At 45.4% G+C, this 25,134-nt stretch overlaps 1 protein-coding gene across 1 annotated transcript in view; it reads left to right on the forward strand.

Annotated features, from left to right (window-relative positions):
• Nucleotides 1-23,879, forward strand: part of LOC311529426 (uncharacterized protein) — a gene marked incomplete at its 5' end in the record, with an annotated part of 245,124 nt that extends 221,245 nt beyond the window's left edge. The window contains 2 exons of the mRNA XM_084645401.1: nucleotides 18,884-18,950; nucleotides 23,689-23,879. Coding sequence (XP_084501527.1) covers nucleotides 18,884-18,950; nucleotides 23,689-23,774 — 153 coding nt within the window. The 3' untranslated portion in view covers nucleotides 23,775-23,879. The remainder of the gene's footprint in view (nucleotides 1-18,883; nucleotides 18,951-23,688) is intronic.
• Nucleotides 23,880-25,134: the final 1,255 nt, after the last annotated feature.

The raw sequence follows: 25,134 nt of genomic DNA on the forward strand, positions 1-25,134 counted from the left end.
TTGAAATCAGCTTAAGAAGTGTTCCTGTCTCCAACACTCAGATGCCCAACTCCCAATGGGGTCCAAACCCCAAATAAATCCGTTTTACCCTGTATAAAGCTTATACAGGGTAAACTCATAAATTGTTCTTCCTCTATAACACTGAGAGAGAGATATGCACAGTTGTTCCACCCACCCCACCCCTGGTAGTAATATATACTCTGGGTTAGTTAATAAGTAAAAGGGATTTTATTAATTACAAAAAGTAGTATTTAAGTGGTTCCAAGTAATAACAGACAGAACAAAGTGAATTACCAAGCAAAATAAAATAAAACACGCAAGCCTATGCCTAATACAGTAAGCAAGTGATTACAGATCAAACCTCACCCTCAGTGATGTTCCAGTAAGCTTCTTTTACGGACTAGTCTCCTTCTAGTCTGGATCCAGCAATCACTCACACCCCCTGTAGTTCCAGTCCTTTGTTCCACTTTCTTTCAGGTATCCTTTGGGGGAGAGAGGCTATCTCTTGAGCCAGCTGACGACAAAATTGAGGGATCTCCCTGCGGTTTAAATAGACTTTCTCTTGTGGGTGGACCCCCCCTTGTAGAATCCCAACTACAAGATGGAGTTTTGGAGTCACATGGGCAAGTCACAAGTCCATGCATGACTCAGAACTTACAGGTAGCAGCCATTGTTCACATGCTACCTTGAACGTCTTCAGGTAGACTTCTTATGTGGATTAGAGTCTTCCAAGATCCATTGTCGATTAAGTGTTTCTTGATTGGGCACTTGCAAATTCCTTTCTAAAGAAGCTGACCAAATGCCTTACTAAGGCTACTTAAAATCAAAAAAGTACACAGCCAATATTCATAACTTTGAATGATACATGCATACAAATAGGATGAATATGTTCAGTAGATCATAACCTTTACATGACATATGTAGCATAAAACATATTCCAGTTATGTCATATATACATTCATAAGCATATTTCCATAAAGCATTATGGGCTGCAACGTCACAATGGGGTAGGATGCCTGTGATGGACAGATGTCTGATGCTTTCCAGCCATCATGTTTTTGGCCTTCCGGTGGGTCTCGTCCATCCTGCATTCATTGGGTCATAGTAGAAGACGATACTCACAGGGAAGATGGTAGGCATTCAGAATAGATGACTAACTTAGGCTTGAATAGAGACTGGGAGTGGATGGGTCATTACACAAAGTAAAACTATTTCCCCATGTTTATCCCCCCCTCCCACCCCGCACTGTTCCTCAGACGTTCTTGTCAACTGCTGGAACTTGGCCCACCTTGATTATCACTACAAAAGGTTCCCCCCCCACCCCACTCTCCTGCTTGTAATAGCTCACCTTAAGTGATCACTCTGGTTACAGTGTGTATGGTAACACTCATTGTTTCATGTTCTCTATGTATATAAATCTCCCCACTGTATTTTCCACTGAATGCATCCGATGAAGTGAGCTGTAGCTCACAAAAGCTTATGCTCAAATAAATTTGTTAGTCTCTGTGGTGCCACAAGTACTCCTTTTCTTTTTGAGAATACAGACTAACACGGCTGCTACTCTGAAACCTAACTCCTTACAGAGCATTTGGTGACCATTTGAGAGAGCAGCACCTGTTTAATTAGAAAATGTATCTCTTCCTTTGACTTGAATTTGTACTGTTTGATGTCTTCGATCATTCTGAGATGTTTCATCTGAATGGTGTCTAGCTTCTTTTCAATTTTGATCAGGAGAGACCATGTTTCAGTCATCTAGATTAGAATATTGACCACCAAAGTGTTATATATTTTCATCTTCATCTCTGCTTACCTGTGGGTTTGGTTTACGAAAGATGTTCTTGATGAAGCAACCCACTATTGACCAGTGCTTTTGCGGTGTGGATTTCAAGTTCTTTCCTGGTGCCGCCTATGTTATCAACAACAGAGCCAAGGCAGGTGGAATCACTGACATTCTTGACTGGGTGGTTCCTCGCTAAGATGCTAGAGCCCACAATGTGTCTGAAATTGCTGACTGGAAGAATTTTGGTTTTACCCTAATTAATCTTCAGGCCATCTTTTGTCACTAAGTTTTCCAGGGCTTTAAATATTGTGACTAGCTTGTCCATTTGTTTGACAACTAGCGCTATGGCATCAACAAAATCAACATTTGTGAGGTTCTTATCATCAAGGCATATGCCTAATTTATATTTATTTACCCTGTGGTCAAGTACATAGTCTATGATAGCCCTGAAGAGTTCTGGGGCTGCAGTGCACCCTTGTTGAATGCTCAGTGCAAATTGGAATAAGGTGGGTCTTTTTCACTTACAAGAACACAGTTTGAGAAGCCATCATATAGGAGCCAACATTCTACAGAGCTTGTCAGGGAAGCCTGCAAGTTTCAAGATCAGCCAAAGCAATTCCCTGTCAACAGAGTCAAATGCAACTTTGATATCCATGAATGCAACGGGAACAGGGTGCTTGAATTTTTGTGCCTTGTTCATAAGCTGGCGCACTGTGAAAATTTGCTCTATAGTGGAATGGCCAGGAGTGAAGCCAGCTTGTGGTCTTCTTTTATTTCTTAAGAAATTAGTGACTCAGGCCAGCAAATGGAAGGAAAATCTTCCCTCAGGACAGATAGAGTAATGCCATGATAGTTACAACAGTCTTGTTTGCTGCCTTTTCATTTCTAAAGTGGCAAAATAATGCCTTTTTGCCAGTCAGACGGGACTGCCTCTGTTCTTCAGATGATATTGAACAGCATCTGCAGCCAGAAAATTACAGCTGGTAGAGCAGTTTTAACAATTCCTCAGAAATTCCATGGATTCCTGCCACCTTATTTCCCCTGCGGTTCTTTACATCTCTGAGGATTTTGTTAACAGTGAATTTGCCAGGATCATTTTGTGTGGAATGGGTCGACTTGGCAGTAGCTTTATAATGTCACGGTCCCAAGAAATTGGGGTTGCATTTAGCAGCTGGCTGAAATGTTCACTCCAGTGTGCCATGCACTCTGCTTTTGTATTGATTAACTGACCAGAATTGGAGTAGCCTGCGTTGCATGAATGACTATTTTTGTCAGGCTAGGGTAAGGTTGCCTGGATGATCTTAACTCTTTTTTCCATAGTCCCCAACCCTTTTTTTTTTTTTTTGCTTAAAATGGAAACATGAAAATTCAAAGTTTTTTTTACATTTTACTTTTTTATCTTTAAGGCCTTTTTTCCCAAAACAGTAAAGTCCGCTCAACACTTTACTATGTTAACCACTAGACTTGTACATAGTCAATTATTTTGTCTAAAAACTTCTCAATGAAAAATTGGGGAAAAATTGCATACTGTTCAAAATTCTTTTGTTTTTAATCAAAAGAAAAAATATGTGTTTTGATTCAAACTGAAACAAAAAATAACAGTTTTTCTTTCTTTTTTTCCTGTTTTTTTTCTTTCTCTACTTCTTGGTGGAAAAGGAGGGTGAAAGGAAGATAAAATGTGGGAAATTGCCCAAATAAACGAATAACTTTTTAAAAAAATTCTGTTGATAAAAAATAAAACACTTTCAGGAATTTTTTAAAAATACAAAAATGTTTAATTTTTTCCCTGGAAAATTCTTATAGTTTTTTGACTAGCCCTACACCAGGACATGTTGTACAGTGCCATTTAGAAACATAGGGTGAAATCCTAGCCCTACTGAAGTTAAAGGCAAAACTTCTATTGACGTCAATGAGACCAGAATTTCACCCATACTGGAAGAGGATGGTCAAATCAATTTAACAGGACCTTCTCTCTCCCTCATGTCTTGTGCATGTGTGTGAATGATTATCCTTATAACTCTTATTTTTTTAAACTGGCAGATCCACTACAATCTTCTAAAGGGATGTGACAGGATGATGTGAAGGCTTGTGGATTTTTTGGGGGGGCTGTCATTTCAGTACATTCTTTATTGTATCTGCACAGTAGTCATTGATTTAAGCATAGGAAGTTTTAATTAATGTGTTGCTCTACTTTATTTAGTTTTGTAACTAAGTTTTAAAGTCCTGGTGTAGTGCCTCACGTCCGCTTGAAGGAATGTGTGTGGGTGTGTTAGTGCATGGGTGCTTTATAAATTCAATTTGTAATTATTATTATTACCAGTCGTGGGTGGTGCCCAGTGTAAGTGAGGGAGAGAATTGAAAGTGCATAGCGCCCCCACCTCTGCTGTATGTGAAATTCACAAAGTAAACAAACTAGCAAACAATAAACCCCTTGCCCCTCAATCTCTTTCATTTCTAGGCATTTTTTTAAAATGCTGACAGAAATATAATTTTAAAGTTGATAGTCTCGGAGTGTGTACCCTGGGCTAGGAGATAGAGCACTGGCCTGGGAGTTGGGAGGCCTGTATTCTATTCCTGCTTCTGCCATGGGTCTGCTGGGTGATCTTGGGCAAGGTGCATCTCTTTCTTGTGCCTTAGTTTCCCCATCTTTAAAATTGGGATGGTGACTTCCTTTGAAAAGATCTTTGAGATCTACTCATGAGAAAAAGCTAGGTGGTATTATTAACGCCAGATGTGCTCTTTGCTGTTCCAAGTATTGACTTACTACAATGCTAATAGTTTTAGGGAGAGATGGTAACTGGTTTTGTGTATGAAATTTTCCAAAAGTGTATGACTTAGGGACTTAGGGTCATGCAAGAACTAAGTTTCATCTTCACTTGCAATATGCTTACACATCTTCATGTCTTCCATTGCACTAGGCTTACATTAGGCACTTCACTTACAGGCCTAAAAATAATTATCCATTCAGTTGCATGTCAAATTGTTGTACTTCCTAGTAGCAACGATTACAACTCTCTCCCTCTCTCAAATATGCCTTTCCTTATTGCTTTCCCCCCACTCTTTACACTCTGGATCTGGTTCATCTAACATCACAGGGTGGGCTCATGTTAAATGGGATGTGGATGTTTCTTTTCCATCTTTTCAGTCCAGGAACAGGAAGAACAAAGTCCTGAGTAGCCCTCATAACATTTATAAATGGGTCTGATCGCCAAGCAGGTCACAACACCTCCCACTGGAATCCGATGCATCAGTGCTTAATTTGTAATGAAAGAGGTGCTGGGGATCAAGAAATGTTTTTACATTCATAACTGATACAGCAAGTCCAGAGGTATCGGGGCTATGAACTGGCAAGCTTAAAGGTGCCAGGGCTCAGCCCTGGCAAGCCTTGGCACAAATTAAGCATCGCTCTCCATCCTAGAGGTGATGTAGTTAATTGTATATTTAACAAACTGTCTAGACTGTTGGGTGAATTCTGTGAATCCCAAATGCTCGAGCAAGAGCTGTGCCTAATTTGTTAGCGTATGTTACGTGACCTACAGATTGGCTGTGTGGTATGTCTGCGCCACTTAGTACTTGGAAAACATTATACAAGTGCTAAGTGTCACTGCTATGGAAATCATCGAGTTTGCAATTATCTTGCTCTCTAGTGTCTGGAGTTCCACAAAGAAGCCATTAGTACCAATATTACAGCCAGCAAGAAGTGATGCATGTGCTAGAGGCTTGTACTTTGGAAGCAGAGGGTCCTCATTTTAGATATGGGCCTGGACTAGAACCCTGAATCTGTTGCTGCGCTCCTGACTCCCTCACTACCCTAGATCTGAACATTGCCATTAAAGCCTCTGTATAAAATCCACTTTCCCCAGAACTTTTTGTGATGCTGGTAGACTAGGTGCCAGCTTATGCCAAGGCCTCAGGCCTCACTGACCACTTACAAATGCATAGCTGGAAACCAGTCTTGCTTACCTATGTGTTAGCATTATCAAAATGTGTATTAGATGTTAAGTTGATAAGAATGTGTTTAGTGTTTAGACTTTATAAAACGCTTGTAGGATGCTGCACGCATTGATCTCACTTACAACCTCTGTAGCCCAAGGTATAAAGTTATACTGAGTGTTTAAACGTCTACGCTTGTGTAACTCACCAAACAGGAGAAGCATTAATTAAGGTAAAGTGCTGGAGATGGTCCATTGAAGGCAAATAAGGTATTGTGTAGAATCAAAGGTGAGAGGCCCTCTTGACTGCATTGCTAACCCACTCTAGGAAGGGGAGATCTACAGATAAACTCATCCCGTCAGTTTTGGGCTCAGGAATGGAGGGGATAAAAATCCCTGACAAGGAGAAACTGCATCTCTTTCCTACTATCTGGACTTTGAGGAGCAAAGATTCCTAAACATAAGCAAAGATCCCCATGCTGCTTGGCCTGGGTTAGCCCTGAAAGACATTTTGAATTGACAGATTACTACTGTTCTGTCACCTTTTGAATCACAGACTGAAGCTAATTTGTGTATATATGCTTACTTGCTTTAGCCTGTAAATAACTCTTATTCCTTTTTCCTAGTTAATAAACCTTTAGTTAGTTTATTACAGGATTGGCTGCCAGCTTGGTGTGAGATCTAAGGTACAAATTGATCTAGCCTAAGTGACTGGTGTCTTGGGACTGAGGTGGGTGGGTGGGTGTAAGTACCATGTATCACTAAATCCAGCTTGCCTGGGTGGCAAGTGAGACTGGAATGCCCAAGGGGGCTGTCTGTCACTCCATGATAAGACTGTTACATTTGTTACTGAATTGGTGAAATCTAATTGTAGAATACAGCACCAGTTTGCAGTGTCTGCCCTGCTTTTGACAGTCTGCCCGGCCCGGGTAGGCACTCGTGACCGTGAAACACTCCAGACAGCGTGACACTCGTGAAGACGGAAATCCAGACTGAAAACAGTTAGGGTTTTAAAACCTAGACCTCTATGGGGGGAGGGATAGCTCAGTGGTTTGAGCGTTGGCCTGCTAAACCCAGGGTTGTGAGTTCAATCCTTGAGGGGGCCATTTAGGGATCTGGGACAAAAATTGGGGATTGGTCCTGCTTTGAGCAGGGGGTTGGACTAGATGACCTCCTGAGGTCCCTTCCAACCCTGATATTCTATGATTCTATGATTACTCATGTAAAAGTCCCATTTAGAATTTTGGAATTTTTCTTCCAATATGTTGGGTCCCATGTAGAGAAGAGACAGTTTGGCTGTAAACAATGTAGAGGAGATTCTTTATTGAGGCTTCTGGACACAGACAGACCCTTCAGTTTTTTCTGCTCCCAGGCTGACTCCCAGACACAGCCTGTGCTGCCTAGTGCCACCACACAGGATGTTGATAAGGTGGTCCCTAAATCCTGGTCTGGACTAAAAAAGGATTTGTCATTTTATGCCTCCTTCAGGATGCCATAATCCCATATGCCTTGGTTGTCAGTCTCTGTGACCCAAAGATGCCTTGATGCCAGCTGGCAGAGGGCACAGAGGTGCATACGGGTTACAGTCTCCTTCCCAAAGGTAAGTATAATTCTCTCTCTCATTCAGTGTAAAATACCATCTAAAGGGTCTGTGTGCACATGGGGTTGCTGCACAAGCTGTCCAGCCTGACCTCATTAAAAGGTTGAATGTCATAAGGGAGGAATTCAGAGTAGCAGCCGTGTGAGTCTGTATTCGCAAAAAGAAAAGGAGGACTTGTGGCACCACGGAGACTAAAAAATTTATTTGAGCATAAGCTTTTGTGAACTACAGCTCACTTCATCGGATGCATTCAGTGGAAAATACAGTGGGGAGATATATATACACAGAGAACATGAAACAATGGGTGTTACCATACACACTGTAACCAGAGAGTGATCACTTAAGGTGAGCTATTACCAGCAGGAGAGCGGGGGCCGAGGGGGAACCTTTTGTAGTGATAATCAAGGTGGGCCATTTCCAGCAGTAGACAAGAACGTCTGAGGAACAGTGGTAGGGAGGATAGAAGGGGGGGAATAAACATGGGGAAATACTTTTACTTTGTGTAATGACCCAACCACTCCCAGTCTCTATTCAAGCCTAAGTTAATTGTAACCAGTTTGCAAATTAATTCCAATTCAGCAGTCTCTTGTTGGAGTCTGTTTTTCAAGTTTTTTGTTAAAGAATTGCAACTTTTAGGTCTGTAATCGAGTGACCAGAGAGATTGAAGTGTTCTCCAACTGGTTTATGAATGTTATAATTCTTGACGTCTGATTTGTGTCCATTTATTCTTTTATGTAGAGACTGTCCGGTTTGACCAATGTACATGGCAGAGGGGCATTGCTGTCACATGATGGCATATATCACATTGGTAGATATGCAGGTGAACGAGCCTCTGATAGTGTGGCTGATGTGATTAGGCCCTATGATGGTGTCCCCTGAATAGATATGTGGACACAGTTGGCAATGGGCTTTGTTGCAAGGATAGGTTCCTGGGTTAGTGTTTTTGTTGTGTTGTGTGTGGTTGCTGGTGAGTATTTGCTTCACGTTGGGGGGCTGTCTGTAAGCAAGGACTGGCCTGTCTCCCAAGATCTGTGAGAGTGATGGGTCGTCCTTCAGGATAGGTTGTAGATCCTTGATGATGCGTTGTAGAGGCCTTAGTTGGGGGCTGAAGGTGATGGCTAGTGGCATTCTGTTATTTTCTTTGTTGGGCCTGTCCTGTAGTAGGTAACTTCTGGGTACTCTTCTGGATCTGTCAATCTGTTTCTTCACTTCAGCAGGTGGGTATTGTAGTTGTAAGAATGCTTGATAGAGATCTTGTAGGTGTTTGTCTCTGTCTGAGGGGTTGGAGCAAATGCAGTTGTATCTTAGAGCTTGGCTGTAGAAAATAGATTGTGTGGTGTGGTCTGGATGAAAGCTGGAGGCATGTAGGTAGGAATAGTGGTCAGTAGGTTTCCGGTATAGGGTGGTGTTTATGTGACCATCGCTTATTAGCACCATAGTGTCCAGGAAGTGGATCTCTTGTGTGGACTGGTCCAGGCTGAGGTTGATGGTGGGATAGAAATTGTTGAAATCACGGTGGAATTCCTCAAGGGCTTCTTTTCCATGGGTCCAGATGATGAAGATGTCACCAATGTAGCCCAAGTAGAGTAGGGGCATTAGGGGACGAGAGCTGAGGAAGCGTTGTTCTAAGTCAGCCATAAAAATGTTGGCATACTGTGGGGCCATGCGGGTACCCATAGCAGTGCCACTGATTTGAAGGTATATATTGTCCCCAAATGTGAAATAGTTATGGGTGAGGACAAAGTCACAAAGTTCAGCCACCAGGTTTGCTGTGACATTATCGGGGATACTGTTCCTGATGGCTTGTAGTCCATCTTTGTGTGGAATGTTGCTGTAGAGGGCTTCTACATCCATAGTGGCCAGGATGGTGTTTTCAGGAAGATCACGGATGGATTGTAGTTTCCTCAGGAAGTCAGTGGTGTCTCGAAGATAGCTGGGAGTGCTGGTAGCGTAGGGCCTGAGGAGGGAGTCTACATAGCCAGACAATCCTGCTGTCAGGGTGCCAATGCCTGAAATGATGGGGCATCCAGGATTTCCAGGTTTATGGATCTTGGGTAGCAGATAGAATACCCCAGGTCGGGGTTCCAGGGGTGTGTCTGTGCGTATTTGTTCTTGTGCTTTTTCAGGGAGTTTCTTGAGCAAATGGTGTAGTTTCTTTTGGTAACCCTCAGTGGGATCAGAGGTTAATGGCTTGTAGAAAGTGGTGTTGGAGAGCTGCCGAGCAGCCTCTTGTTCATATTCTGACCTATTCATGATGACGACAGCACCTCCTTTGTCAGCCTTTTTGATTATGATGTCAGAGTTGTTTCTGAGGCTGTGGATGGCATTGTGTTCTGCACGGCTGAGATTATGGGGCAAGTGATGCTGCTTTTCCACAATTTCAGCCCGTGCACGTCGGCAGAAGCACTCTATGTAGAAGTCCAGTCTGTTGTTTAGATCTTCAGGAGGAGTCCACCCAGAATCCTTCTTTTTGTAGTCTCGGTAGGAAGGTCTCTGTGGGTTAGTATGTTGTTCAGAGGTGTGTTGGAAATATTCCTTGAGTCAGAGACGTCGAAAATAGGATTCTAGGTCACCACAGAACTGTATCATGTTCATGGGGGGGAAGGGGGGGCAGAAGGAGAGGCCCTGAGATAGGACAGATTCTTCTGCTGGGCTAAGAGTATAGTTGGATAGATTAACAATATTGCTGGGTGAGTTAAGGGAACCACTGTTGTGGCCCCTTGTGGCATATAGTAGTTTAGAGAGTTTAGTGTCCTTTTTCTTTTGAAGAGAAGCAAAGTGTGTGTTGTAAATGGCTTGTCTCGTTTTTGTAAAGTCCAGCCATGAGGAAGTTTGTGTGGAAGGTTGTTTTTTTATGAGAGTATCCAGTTTTGAGAGCTCATTCTTAATCTTTCCCTGTTTGCTACAGAGGATGTTGATCAGGTGGTTCCGCAGTTTTTTTGAGAGTGTGTGGCACAAGCTGTCAGCATAGTCTGTGTGGTATGTAGATTGTAATGGATTTTTTACCTTCAGTCCTTTTGGTATGATGTCCATCTGTTTGCATTTGGAAAGGAAGATGATGTCCGTCTGAAGCTGTACAAGTTTTTTCATGAAGTTGATAGATTTCCACTCCATACGGCTAAATTCAGTGCCTTGCATAATGACAGGTTTCACAGTAGCAGCCGTGTTAGTCTGTATTCGCAAAAAGAAAAGGAGGACTTGTGACATCTTAGAGACTAACCAATTTATTTGAGCATAAGCTTTCGTGAGCTACAGCTCACTTCATCAAATGCATTCAGTGGAAAATACAGTGGGGAGATTTATATACACAGAGAACATGAAACAATGGGTGTTACCGTACACACTGTAACAAGAGAGTGATCACTTAAGGTGAGCTATTACCAGCTGCGGGGAGGGGGAAACCTTTTGTAGTGATAATCAAGGTGGGCCATTTCCCGCAGTTGACAAGAACGTTTGAGGAACAGTGGGGGGTGTGGGGGGGAATAAACATGGGGAAATAGTTTTACTTTGTGTAATGACCCATCCACTCCCAGTCTCTATTCAAGCTTAAGTTAATTGTATCCAGTTTGCAAATTAATTCCAATTCAGCAGTTTCTCATTGGAGTCTGTTTTTGAAGTTTTTTTGTTGAAGAAAAGAATCCACCAAAGCCCTGTCTATTCAATCCCTGCTTGTGTGAGAACAGATGGGAGCTGTTCAAAGGATTTTAGATCTGAGCCCAAGAACCACTACTCCAAAAATAACCTGTTTTATTATACATGCTCCCATCTAGCCTCAACCTCACAGGAAAGCCTGACCCCAAGGCTGGGCTGTCTAGAATAAGTGCTAATCCCCAGAGGGTAGCACTAATGGATGATCTCATTTTAAAGTTGTTTCCAAATGGCCAGTGCATTATTAACCAACATTTTAGCCTGAACAGGAGCCCAGAGCTTTTACCTTTAGAAAAATCTACAAATGGAACAGACACCATGGCTATAGTGGGGAACACAGACTGCTCAGTCTGTGCCAGGCAGTCGTAGTTGTTGTTTGTTTAGGGCTAGATTCTGTCAGCTCTTGTCAGGATATATAAGAGAGGGAAGAGCACAGGTTGGTTATGTGTCACCTTCAGCATCTGGGGAGGGGACAGCCAGTGTCGCAGGGTGAAATCTTGGCTCCCTTGAAGTCAATGGATATTTTGCCATGGATCTCAATGGAGCTGGGATTTCACCCATTGTGCAGTACATTCGCTGGGGGAAATTTCCTTTCATTCAGAGAGCCAGCACAAGCCCTGTATGCCACTTAAGTCCCCCAAATCAGATGATAAGTGGTGCATAGGCTGGGTGCTGACCAGGTGCAGAGAGGGGAATGTCACCCTCAGAGCTCAAGGCGATGGGGAATCAGAGCACGGCCAGTAACTGTGGACACCCCAAAAGGTACAGCTAGGGATCATAGTGGAGTCACCCTGGTTCCTCCTCCTTCTGTGTAGATTGGCACCGTGGGGTGGTACATGTTGCACCCCTTCAAAAAATGACTCTGATTTATTCTGAGATGCCATGTGTATCTAAGGGGGGAATCAAAAAGGGGTCAGGTGTATTACTGGAGAAACAGCATTGGATCATGTAACTAATGACCAAGGGCCTGCTTCTCCACTCGCACTGGCGTGAAAGGAGAATGAGGCCCTAGACAGCAATGCAAAGGCATAAGGGGCAGGAGGCCTGGTGGACACCAGGGCCTCCAGATGTGCATAGCCTCTTCATGAGAGGGATAGGGAAGCCCGTTGTGTGCCCCCGCATTCCACCAGCCAGATGCTATCTGGCTTTGAGAGGTGGCCCCAGGGAAGAGTGGCGCATCAACACAGGTAATAGAGCCTGGGAGTCCGTGACCATTTCCAGGCAGTCTGTGTTGGGCAGGTGGTGCTGGTGAGATGATGTGTCCCACTCGCCAGCTCTGCCCCAGCCTTCTTGTTCCTTGTCTCCTCTCCCCACAGTGATGCTCGCCCCACAGAAAGCCGTCCATAGAGTCCCAAGAAATAGGGATGGTGCCACAGAGGACCCTGAACCTTCTTCCATGTAGGAGGATTGTAATTCACTCCAGGAGAATTCCTCTGTGGGTAGGTCTGGGAGATGTGATCTGGGCGTAACTCAGGTTACCAGTAAAAATGGGTTTGGTGCAGGAGGTAGAGTGGGTTGACCGAAGGGGAGGCACTCAGCCCACCCCCAGCTGTAAAGGGGAGCTGTAGAGGAACACTGTTAGCCCAAGCCAGAAAGAGGAGAGGGAGCTCCCCATAGCTTTTAGCGGAGGAGGGGGAGCTGTGCTTCTTCTGGTCTCCCTTACTTGACCTTTTGGTTTGGCAATTCTGAGACTAGTTCTTGTTTGTGCACATGAGCAAACCCCAGTGATATCTGCTTAGGCAGAGCCGAGCACCGAGCAAATAGAACAGCTGAGGTGCAATGGCAGATCTGAGTGCAGGTCTGGATTCTCTGCCTACCTCCAATCAGTGCTACCCCTTAGTCACTCCCAGCAGTTGAGTGACTCCCCTTCAGGCACCTATGGTGAATGCTGCCAACTGCTGAACCGTCCTAAGTTTATTTAGCGGGAAAGTAACCTGCTAGGACTGCTGCAAACAGATTTGTGTCTGACACACCTAAGAAATAACTTAGCACTGAAATCTCCATGCTTAAATTTTTTTCCCCTTCAGCAGCCAGCGCATATAAGAAAATGATGCTGCCAGAAGGTTTACAGAAATGAAATATTAAATGCGCTGAAACCTGTCTTCTGTTAACATCAAGAGAGCAGCATAAATTGGTGGCCTAATAGAGATGGCTCTTTAACCAAAGGCCATACATAACAGTAGAGGGAACCTTATGGATACTTTAAAGGTGTTGCTTAAGACAGCAGCTTGCCTAATCCAATGACCCTTTTGATATAATGCATCCCATACAGTGTTCTAAGATTTGCTTATCGCCTCATGTTGGCCTGCAGCAACATCCCCCTGGGCCCCCCTCCCCTGAGCCAGACAGCTTCATGGCAGAATAAAACTTATGCAAACAGAGATCTACAAAAAAACAGAATTAATAAAATATGCCCTGCCCATGCATTATGAAGCACATCTGCCTGCAGAGTGCAATGCCAGCTTTAATTTTTACTAGGGCTTGGGGGAACTGGATGGGAGGGAAATAAATGCATTGGTGAGCAGCAGCTTCCAAAATGTTTGCAGAGATCCAGAGACAGCAAGGAGAAAAGTGAGTATCTGGCTCTGAGGGAAAGTTTGCAGATAAGAACAAGGTTTGTGTAAGTGGATGCTGGTTTGTGAGCATAATGCTGATTCTGAGTGCAGCGGTGAGCCAAGCTGAATGTCCCATAATCCTCTAGCTCAAGGGACAGAGGAATTGCTATAGCAGGGCTTCATCTAATCCAATATCCTCTCTCTACCAGGTGCATACAGGAAACCCCATAGTGGGCAATCATGCAATAACTTGCTTATGAAGGAAGCTTTTTACATCACTCATAGCTAGGGTGGTTTATGATCTCCAGTGGAAGGGTTTATATCTCTCGTAATTTTTTTTTCTTTGCAGTTTAAAAGTGGATACTCTTATTATTCATATATCAACATTTTGTTTTCCTGAAACCTGCTCTTAACTTTAATAAGATCCCGTGGCAGAGAGTTCCACAGGTCAACCATCCATTGTATAAATTAAGTATGTCCTTTTACCAGTTTATATTTGCTGCCTTTTACTTTCAATGAATCAGCTCAAGAGGAAAAAATACCTGTAGCACAAAGCCTAGAAACTTACTCTGGATATATTACACATTGTACCATGTAGGAAGGCCAGTTCAAACACCTCTGAAGGTATGTCCACACTAGAGCTGGAATGTGGAGTGTACCTGCTGTGACTGAATGCACCCCTGTATTCACACCCTACACACGATGCCCTGTGAAGTATCATTTGAAAACTAAAAACTTGCTGGTCAAAAAATATCATGGTAAAATATGTGTAGCAAAATTATATGTAAAATTATGAATTTCCCCTGAATGATGTTTGTAGCACATGTTCAAACCCACATAGTGCCGATTAGGCAGAACTGGACAAGTAGGCCTATTTTAAACAAAAGAATCTGTGTTTATCTCAATTTAAATATAAATAGTAAACAAGGTCCTTGAGACAGCAAGAGGGAGATGAGGCAAATCCACATTTTAGCAAACAGCATGGGACCTTTTTCACCACCATACTCCTTGTCTCTGTCCTCACAGCAAGAATGAACTTTAACTGGGTGTAACCCTCAGGAAAATGTATTTCAAAGGGTGACTGAACTTAAAAGTGAGGGGTAAAAACATCCCATGTTCTCTCTCCCTATCAATCTCCTTCTTTTCCTCCTAAGAAGATGAAAGAAACAGCCGATGGACTTTGGGAGCAGATCCTGACGTGAAAATGGGTCAGCAATGTTACTGGGAACCATTTCTGGCTGTAATGCCTTATACTTGGTATCACGCTCTGTATCTTGGGGGAACACCCTGCACCCCAATGTTCATCCTTATAATATGATTGTGTGGTATCCAGTGCAAAGTTTGTCATGCTGGGTGTCTTCGGCAGGCTCATGATGTACTGAGCATTGTTATTATAGTAATGTTAAAGGTTGCAATTTCATGTCTATAGTTATGAGGCCGAAAATGTGTCCTCATGGCTTAAAACAAACCCAGGCAAAACTCTCCAGGAGTAGAGACCTAGGCAAAACTCTCCAAGAGCAGAGAGGCAGTTCACACCTCATCAGGGCATGTATGGGACAAACCCAGCCCAGCCTCACAGGAACAAAGGACACTGACCTAGGCAGCAAGAAAGGATCTGTTAGACTCTTGAGTGAGTCATCCCCTTTCCCTTGGTCAGTTTGGGACTATGATGGGGTAATGCTCACCTGACCCTGAAGGGGGGGGGAGGCAAAGCCAAGAGGGAAGAAAGAACATGATAAAACGGAGAGACGTTTGCCATGCTTTTCCTCTCTCTCTTCCTCCTCCATCTACAGACACCACCACCAAACGGCTGAAGTGCTGATCAACAGGGAGAGCCTGGGTGAAGGGCAACCAGCCAGCCTGTGGTGAGAAGCATCTGAGTTTGTAAGACTACTGAAAGTGTTAAGATCAGCTTATAATGTGTTTTGCTTTTATTTCATTTGACCAAATCTGGCTTGTTGTACTTTGATTTATAATCACTTAAAATCTATCTTTTGTAGTTAATAAATTGGTTTGTTTATCCTACCTGAAGCAGTGTGTTTGTTTTGAAATGTGTCAGAGATTCCCCTTGGGATAACAAGCCTGATACATATCAATTTCTTTGTTAAATTGATGAATTCATATAAGCTTGCAGCGTCCAGCGGGCATAACTGGACACTTCAAGATGGAGGTTCCTAGGGTTGTGTCTGGGACCGGAGATATTGGCTAGTGTCATTCGGTTGCACAACCCAAGCAGCGGCTGGCCAAAAGTGCTCACTCATGTAGCTGGGAGCAGCTTACATGCCAGAGGCTGTGGGTGTAAAGCCCAGGAGTGGAGGTTCTCACAGCAGAGCAGGATAAGGCTGTTTCCCAGAGTTGAGGATTGGAGTGACCTAGCAGATCACCAGTCCAGATAACACCAGGGAAACGTCACACTTGGACTCATTTAAAATCTCTCTCTTTGCAGTTAAATGAACTTGTTTTATTCTTCACTCAAAAGTAATTCAGAGTTGTGAACTGTGTGGGTAAGTCCAGTTGAGGTAGCAGACTGTTGTATGTTGATCTCCTTAGAGGTACAATGGACCTAATATATCTGGATTGTCCAGAAGAGGGGAAATCCAGCACTGGGAGTGTGTTGGGGTCACCCTGCAAGTAATAACCAAAGCTGGTGGAAGCCAGAGTTAGGCTGGTATTTGTCAACAGGCTGTTGGGCTCAGAGCAGCTGGACGAGGGCTATAGCTATACACAGACACTCAGGGGGTGACCTGAATGCTGTTTGTGAGGAGCCCAGGTTGGGAGCTACAGGAGCAAAACATTGTGAGGTACCCCAGGTTGCAGGGCAGGAGTGACACAGCCCCTCACTGGTCTGTATTGTACCCCGGACTGTCATATCTGCCCTAGCTCTGATTGAGCGAACACACTAAAAATTAAAATGTAGCCACAGTGATGCAAGTAGCAGGAGTGGCTAGCTGCCCTGAGTATGATCCCATCTGAAACCCTGGGTACATACTCAAGAGGCTAGCCTCTCGCACTGTTCACACCACCACACCTACACTTCTGTTTTTAGCACATTAGCGTAGGTCTGTCCCTCGAGCTGGAATTGACACCTTCCCGCTCTAGTGTGCACGTGCCCCGAAGGCCCCTACACAATGTAATGTTCCTCTGTGTAATCATTTGGCCTCCCTACTCTTCACTTATGAAAAGGTGAATTATTTATTGAAGATAGGTGGTGAAAAGAAATAGGAAAAAATCAGAAATGGAAAGCTTTCTAAACAAATCACATATGGGAGTAGGCATTGACAGAAGTCAGAAATCGTTTCTGTTTTAGCCAAATACAGGATGGTTCCAGGAGGGAATATTCCACCTGACAAAAAGGGCAAGGAACAAGCCTCTTTTCCCTACTTTTCAAAGCCAGTCACCAAAATCACAATGATGAATGTTTCACAGAACTTTCCTGCTATAATTATCTGAGCAGCAGTTTGTTAATCCTGGTTACTTTCAATGTGGATTAATCGCTATTTTACATCAGCCTCAGTTTCTATTAGTTTAGGATTTACATCTGAAATGATAATATGAGCACTTGTCTTGAATAAAACATTTGTTAACCTAGACAAGTTCATTATGTTCTTGAAGGAGAACTGACAGATTAAAGAAGCCTGGAAGTTCCTGATGTGCTTTACAATTGGAAGGATATTAATTGAGAGTTAAGAAAAAATAGCGTCACATGTTTAAGATATTTCAACTTCAAGTGGATTGTTATCTTTCCTTGTTATTTCCTGTGAACACTTACACTTCTGTTCTAACTGCAAATTAGCATCTAACCTAACCCACTTCAAAGCCTAATGAGATGCCATTTTACATTATTAATAATACAAACCACTGATGTTTCATGGAGGTGATGGAATAAACCCCACCATGTTGATCTTTCACCTAATTAACCTTGGCTGTGTGGGATTAGAGTGTGTGCTTAGGGTGATCCTAATACTCATAACATGGACATGATAATTATAGTGCTCCAGAGTTTGAGTTGTGAAGATCAGATGTGGAAGGGGGAGAGGAGATATGTCCCTCATTCATTTTGTATAAATCATTCTTCTGTTGCTAAATCAGTTACATTCAGCGAGATGGTTGATTTACCACAACGAAAGACAACTTACCCATGAAAAAGCGGCAGCCTTTACACTGACTTCAACAGGCATTGGATCAAGTCCATGGAGCATGACTCTGTTCTCATACCTACTCTGGAGCAATTCCATTGACAGAGATGGAGGTACTATGGTATGAGTGAAAGCAAAATCAGACCCAGAGAATATGCATGATTATCTGCTAGAGAATGAACAAAAATGTACAAATAATTATGAGATCGTGCTTATTTATCACCCACGATAAGGAGCAATCAGCAGAGCCCGAAGCCTTTTCCACCTTGGATCCAGTCTACAGATTCTTTAACGTGCCCTCTCCTAAGGGAAGGTGCTGATCTGGCTCTATGAAATAAGACCGGCAGAGCAGTAAAGTCAGGCTCTCACCCAACCCCCTGATCCAAACACTCTCCCTTTGAACATGAGGAGATTCCGATCCAGATCCAAATACTGTGGCTCAGGCCCATTTCTAGCAACTCACCTGTGCTCTACATGATCCTGAAATCTATTTCTGAGAACGTGTTCAGCAACATGGCTATACTATGGGTGCTTTTCCTATGTTACACTCATGAAGTGCTGCTGCAGTCTTTGAGCCAAATTCTCCTCTACCACACTGGAGCAAATCTAGTAACTCCTGCTGGTCAAACAAAAATAATTGTTTAACGAATGAAATACATTTTAGCCACTGTCTCCTGTTTCCCTGTCTAGTGACAAACTATACTGATTGCTCCAAACACTGCAGCTATGGGACAAAGCCTTGTGTGCACTGGGTATTTGCCTTGATTTCAGCTGTTGGTGTAGTCGGTGCAGTGTAGCTGCATTTATGCAAAATGCTAGCCTAGACGGAGTATGCCCATGCACTTTACTCGGGATTCACTGCACTGGGGACTTTGCACTGGTGCAGCCACACTGGTGACGGGGCACTGGTGGCTGTAATTGGGACAAATCCACTCTGTAGACAAGGCCTGAGAGTTTATGAATTGCCCCGGGGACTCTTAGGTGTAAAAGGTGCTGCGGGAATGCACATTACTAATTATAATTGCTAATATGTTTTGGAGACCTTGGGCCAGATTCTTAGATGAAGTCAATGAAGTCACTGAAGTCAACGGAGCTAAACAGATTTACACCGGCTGAGGCTCTGGCTGTGTATGTGAATTTTGCGGCTGTCAGAGAAACTCAGGATTTGATGATGCGGTGAAATCCATGTGCCTTTATTACAGAATATAAAACACTTCCCTTTTTTCTTTCAGGTAAGGACTGGCACTGGCTGTAATGGAGCGAATAACTTGCACATCCTAGGATGGACAGAAAAGGAAGGTGACAGTTGCCTTTATATATAAAACTTGAGAATTCATCATGTAGTGAGCCAAAGTAAAAAACGCAAAGCCACATTAATATGGCTCGATACCTCCTATTCTCTGCCTGTGGCACGTAACGGTCTGTGGGCTGTAATACTTTGTCTCATTTCAATTGTTGGGTTTAGGACCTGGGTGGTCAGTGGTGTTGATGGCCTGTGAAATGCAGGAGGTCAGACTAGAGGATCCAGTGGTCCCTTGTGGCCTTAAACCCTACGGCTCTGTATTGTGCTGCTCTGGTCTATGCTCTTGGCCTTTGCTTGAGAAGATTACATTAGTCGGTAGAATGTTGTCAGTTGTTCTCACGGTTCTGTGGCCTGTTTCAGTTGTACACATTACCATTACATCTGTGATGATCAGTAGAACAAAGTGGGTGGTGTTGCTAGGACTCACTTGGAGGGAATGATGGGAAGCCTTGGAAAAGCCCGTCTGTGATTTACTGCCCAGTTGGTAGTTGGGTTCATTGTGTGTCTTCACCTGGCACATTCCCGGTTGTACCCAAGACTGGAAGTGGGAGCCCTGTGGCATGCAGGCTGTAGTTCTACCATGTGAAGCCAAGAGAAGCATCCCCTGGCTGCGCAGAGAAGAAGTAGGCTAAAACCGGTCTCAGCTGGAAGATATTCTCTGTATATGTTAATGCCCGATGCAAAATTCCAGCCATAAACAGTATGCTGCCCCCCTGCGAAAGGGTGAAACATGAGCCCAAAACTTGATCAGGAGGAAGCAGTGACCATGTGACTGAGCACAGGGGTACTGACTGCAAGTGGAGTGTATCCAGAGGGTTTTCTGAGGCTATCCCCACAGCACATTTAACCCCTTCATGCCCAGGACAGGCGTGGTTAATAAAATGCTCCATTTCTGAACATTTTGGTGAGAGTCCACCAAACGCGCACTGCTTTCACCAGCCTCATTGATGGAGGCTCTGCCAGGGTGCCACTCTCAGACTCACCACCCCCTGCTAACCTCAGTGGTGTCCCTCTGACTTCTTCGTCAGAGTTCACATTCCACCCAGTTCTGTGTAAAACAGACATCAACACCAACAGATACATCCTAACCTTTGAGGGCTAAACTGTCACTGGCTAATCTTCCCACACCGGCACTCCACTCCAGCAGGAGAAGCAAGCACAGAGTGGGAGTCGCTGCTGGTCAAAGCAACAGGAGCTGAAAAGCGGATTTCTGATCTCCCCTTCACCCAGTTCCATGGGGCACATGTTATGCAGAGCGGCTGCTCCCTGGCCTTTTTACCCCTCACAGCCCTGAACGCTCGCAGTTGGAGCATGGGGACTTGGAGGCTGTTTGCCTATAATCCCTTCCACCTCCACTGCAGTGCATAGTGTAGAAGGTGATTCATGACCCTGGGTTAGACCCAAGTTTGATTTATAGCTGAGCCCATCACATGCACAGTACAGAATCCAGCTTTCCTAAAATACCTCTAGGCTCAAGCAGTGCCTTTGGGATGGGAATGAAGGAAGATGTTCTCATTCAGAGCTTAGAGGCCTAAACAAATAAACACACAGTGTGGGAAAATAGCACATGGCTTAAAACAGAAACAGGGGCTCTTAAAAATATTATTCTAGCTCCTTGTTTAATTCCACAGAGAAAGGTGCGGGGGATGACACAGGTGCCACAGTCTGTTGGCCTCCTCATACCTTCCCACAGTAGGTTGTGGAGGGTTTGGGGTGATTTGTTCATCTGCAGAGTGAGTGTGTGTGTGTGGAGGGGGGGGGGCGGGGGTTGTTCAGTGATTGTGTCAAATCCATTCCTGGTGGAACTCCACTTAAGGGAGTTAAATCTGAATCTCACCCATGGAGACTTTCACCCCACATACCTGAACCCACTCCAGGGTTCAGGTCACTAGTGAGCAAGATATGCTTATGTAAGCGGGGGAATAGTCCCGCTATTGTGGGGAACTTTCCTGGCTTCTGCACTGCCCTGGTGAAGTGGGCTAGCGAAAGGATCTGAGTCCTCGCTCCCACTTCTTTTACCCAGTGGCCTCCCCACCCTTGAGGACTCCCCTTCCACTCTCCTGTCTGGCAGAGTCCTCGTAACCCCAACAAGGCTGGGTCCAGGATTCCTGGGGGGCTCAAACCCCAACCCTGCTGTGGTCACCTAGGATACGGGCTAGGGTGTCCCCACTCCGGGGTACTCTCTCTGCACTGGGCACTTCCCTGACCCACTGACCATTACATACAAGTTAAAGCAAATGCAAGTTATTTAATCAACAATTAATTTTAAAAAGAATAAGGAAAATGGGAAGGTTAAAGGAAACACATCAACCCGCTCTGTGGCAGGGAACATCACAAACAGTGTCTCTGCAATGTCCGGGCAATTCACAGCCTGTCCCTTGTAAGTCCCAGGCCTCCTGCTCAGGCCCTGGCTGTGCTGCAGGGATGCTGTGTGCTCTCGCTCTGGCGGTGGCCACACACTCTCAGGCCCTAAGTGGTAGGACCCTTCTTCCCCGTGTCACCCCCGCCCTGTCGGGGTTATGATCCAAGCCTGGCCTGCAGAGCCTCTTGGCTGAGGTGTCTCCCTGTGCTGGGCCCGCTGCCCAGGGTCCCCTTCGCTCTCCCCAGCTGCTCACCGCACCCAGCTCCGGACTGCTCCAGACCCACTCGGTCTCAGCACGGCTGCTGTTGCTGCTCTGCCTCCAGCTCCCTGGCTCTCGTTGCCTCAGCTCTGCTCCCAGGACAGGTCTGCTCTGCAGGCTGCTTCTGTGACTCTGCTCCCAACACTGACCTGCTTCGTGGGCTGCTTTTCTGGCCCCTCTGGCTCTGGTTGCTGCAGCTCTCTTCCCAGGGCAAGTCTGCTCTCTCTGGGCTGTGCCTCTGGCTTTGGGGCTGCAGCTCTGTTCCCAGGACAGGGACTGCTCTCTCTGGATTTGGCCCAGCTCTGCTCCCCAGCTCAGCTTGGGCCCCGCTTTTTCCTTAGCTCGGCCCCACTCTGTCTGACCCAGGCAATTCCAGCTCATAGGGAGGACGGGACCCCCCTGGCCTCCTGATTAGCCTGCCTGCCCTGTCATTCAGGCTGACCTGGAGCATTGGCCTCTCCTGGGGGCTATCAGTCTCAGAGTCCTGATTCCCTATCGACTCTTCCCCCTTTTTAGTACTGGGAGCTAGCAACTAAAACATCGCCACTGAATGTTAGTAAGGGGGCAACAGTCCCCTTACACTTAGCCCTGGTCTACACTAGGACTTTAGGTCGAATTTAGCAGCGTTAAATCGATGTAAACCTGCACCCGTCCACACGATGAAGCCCTTTATTTCGACTTAAAGGGCTCTTAAAATCGATTTCCTTACTCCACCCCTGACAAGTGGATTAGCGCTTAAATCGACCTTGCCGGCTCGAATTTGGGGTACTGTGGACACAATTCGACAGTATTGGCCTCCGGGAGCTATCCCAGGGTGCTCCATTGTGACCGCTCTGGACAGCCCTCTCAACTCAGATGCACTGGCCAGGTAGACAGGAAAAGAACTGCGAACTTTTGAATCTCATTTCCTGTTTGGCCAGCGTGGCAAGCTGCAGGTGACCATGCAGAGGTCATCAGCAGAGGTGACCATGATGGAGTCCCAGAAGCACAAAAGAGCTCCAGCATGGACCGAACGGGAGGTACGGGATCTGATCGCTGTATGGGGAGAGGAATCCGTGCTATCAGAACTACGTTCCAGTTTTTGAAATGCCAAAACCTTTGTCAAAATCTCCCAGGGCATGAAGGACAGAGGCCATAACAGGGACCCGAAGCAGTGCCGCATGAAACTTAAGCAGCTGAGGCAAGCCTACCAGAAAACCAGAGAGGCGAACGGCCGCTCCAGGTCAGAGCCCCAAACATGCCGCTTCTATGATGAGCTGCATGCCATTTTAGGGGGTTCAGCCACCACTACCCCAGCTGTGTTGTTTGACTCCTTCAATGGAGATGGAGGCAACATGGAAGCAGGTTTTGGGGATGAAGAAGATGATGATGAGGAGGAGGAGGTTGTAGATAGCTCACAGCAAGCAAGCGGAGAAACCAGTTTTCCCAACAGCCAGGAACTGTTTCTCACCCTGGACCTGAAGCCAGTACCCCCCGAACCCACCCAAGGCTGCCTCCTGGACCCGGCAGGCGGAGAAGGGACCTCCGGTGAGTGTACCTTTTAAAATACTATACATGGTTTAAAAGCAAGCATGTGAAAGGATTACTTTGCCCTGGCATTCGCGGCTCTCCTGGATGTACTCCCAAAGCCTTTGCAAAAGGTTTCTGGGGAGGACAGCCTTATTGTGTCCTTCATGGTAGGACACTTTACCACTCCAGGCCAGTAACACGTACTCGGGAATCATTGTACAACAAAGCATTGCAGTGTATGTTTGCTGGCGTTCAAACAACATCCGTTCTTTATCTCTCTGTGTTATCCTCAGGAGAGTGAGATATAATTCATGGTCACCTGGTTGAAATAGAGTGCTTTTCTTCAGGGGACACTCAGAGGAGCCCGTTCCTGCTAGGCTGTTTGCCCGTGGCTAAACAGAAATGTTCCCCGCTGTTAGCCACGGGGGGGGGAGGTTTGAGGGGGTCGCCACGCAGTGGGGGGAGGCAAAATGAGACCTTGTAACGAAAGCACATGTGCTATGCATGTAACGTTAACAGCAAGGTTTACCCTGAAAGAGTGTAGCCACTGTTTTATAAAATGTGTCTTTTTAAATACCGCTGTCCCTTTTTTTTTCTCCACCAGCTGCATGTGTTTCAATGATCACAGGATCTTCTCCTTCCCAGAGGCTAGTGAAGATTAGAAAGAAAGAAAAAACGCACTCGAGATGAAATGTTCTCCGAGCTCATGCTGTTCTCCCACACTGACAGAGCACAGACGAATGCGTGGAGGCAAATAATGTCAGAGTGCAGGAAAGCACAAAATGACCGGGAGAAGAGGTGGAGGGCTGAAAAGAGTAAGTGGCGGGCTGAAGACAGGGCTAAAGCTCAAATGTGGCAGCAGCGTGATGAGAGGAGGCAGGATTCAATGCTGAGGCTGCTGGAGGACCAAACCAGTATGCTCCAGTGTATGGTTGAGCAGCAGCAAAGGCAGCTGGAGCACAGACTGCCACTACAGCCCCTGTGTAACCAACCACCCTCCTCCCCAAGTTCCATAGCCTCCACACCCAGACGTCCAAGAATGCGGTGGGGGGGCCACCGGCCAACCAGCCACTCTGCTACAGAGGATTGCCCCAAAAAAAAGAAGGCTGGCATTCAATAAATTTTAAAGTTGTAAACTTTTAAAGTGCTGTGTGGCATTTTCCTTCCCTCCTCCACCACCCCTCCTGGGCTACTTTGGTAGTCATCCGCCTATTTGTGTGATGAATGAATAAAGAATGCATGAATGTGAAGCAACAATGACTTTATTGCCTCTGCAAGCGGTGATCGAAGGGAGGAGGGGAGGGTGGTTAGCTTACAGGGAAGTAGAGTGAACCAAGGGGCGGGGGGTTTCATCAAGGAGAAACAAAGAGAACTTTTACACCGTAGCCTGGCCAGTCATGAAACTGGTTTTCAGAGCTTCTCTGATGCGTACCGCGCCCTCCTGTGCTCTTCTAACCGCCCTGGTGTCTGGCTGCGCGTAACCAGCAGCCAGGCGATTTGCCTCAACCTCCCACCGTGCCATAAATGTCTCCCCCTTACTCTCACAGATATTGTGGAGCACACAGCAAGCAGTAATAACAGTGGGAATATTGGTTTCGCTGAGGTCTAAGCGAGTCAGTAAACTGCGCCAGCGCGCCTTTAAACGTCCAAATGCACATTCTACCACCATTCTGCACTTGCTCAGCCTGTAGTTGAACAGCTCCTGACTACTGTTCAGGCTGCCTGTGTACAGCTTCATGAGCCTTGGCATTAAGGGGTAGGCTGGGTCCCCAAGGATACATATAGGCATTTCAACGTCCCCAACAGTTATTTTCTGGTCTGGGAATAAAGTCCCTTCCTGCAGCGTTTGAAACAGCCCAGAGTTCCTGAAGATGCGAGCGTCATGTACCTTTCCCAGCCATCCCACGTTGATGTTGGTGAAACGTCCTTTGTGATCCACCAGAGCTTGCAGCACTATTGAAAAGTACCCCTTGCGGTTTATGTACTCGCTGGCTTGGTGCTCCGGTGGCAAGATAGGGATATGGGTTCCATCTATGGCCCCACAACAGTT

This window comes from Lepidochelys olivacea (genome assembly GCF_965140295.1).
Source record: "Lepidochelys olivacea isolate rLepOli2 genome assembly, chromosome: 13".
NCBI classification, from domain to species: Eukaryota; Metazoa; Chordata; order Testudines; family Cheloniidae; genus Lepidochelys; species Lepidochelys olivacea.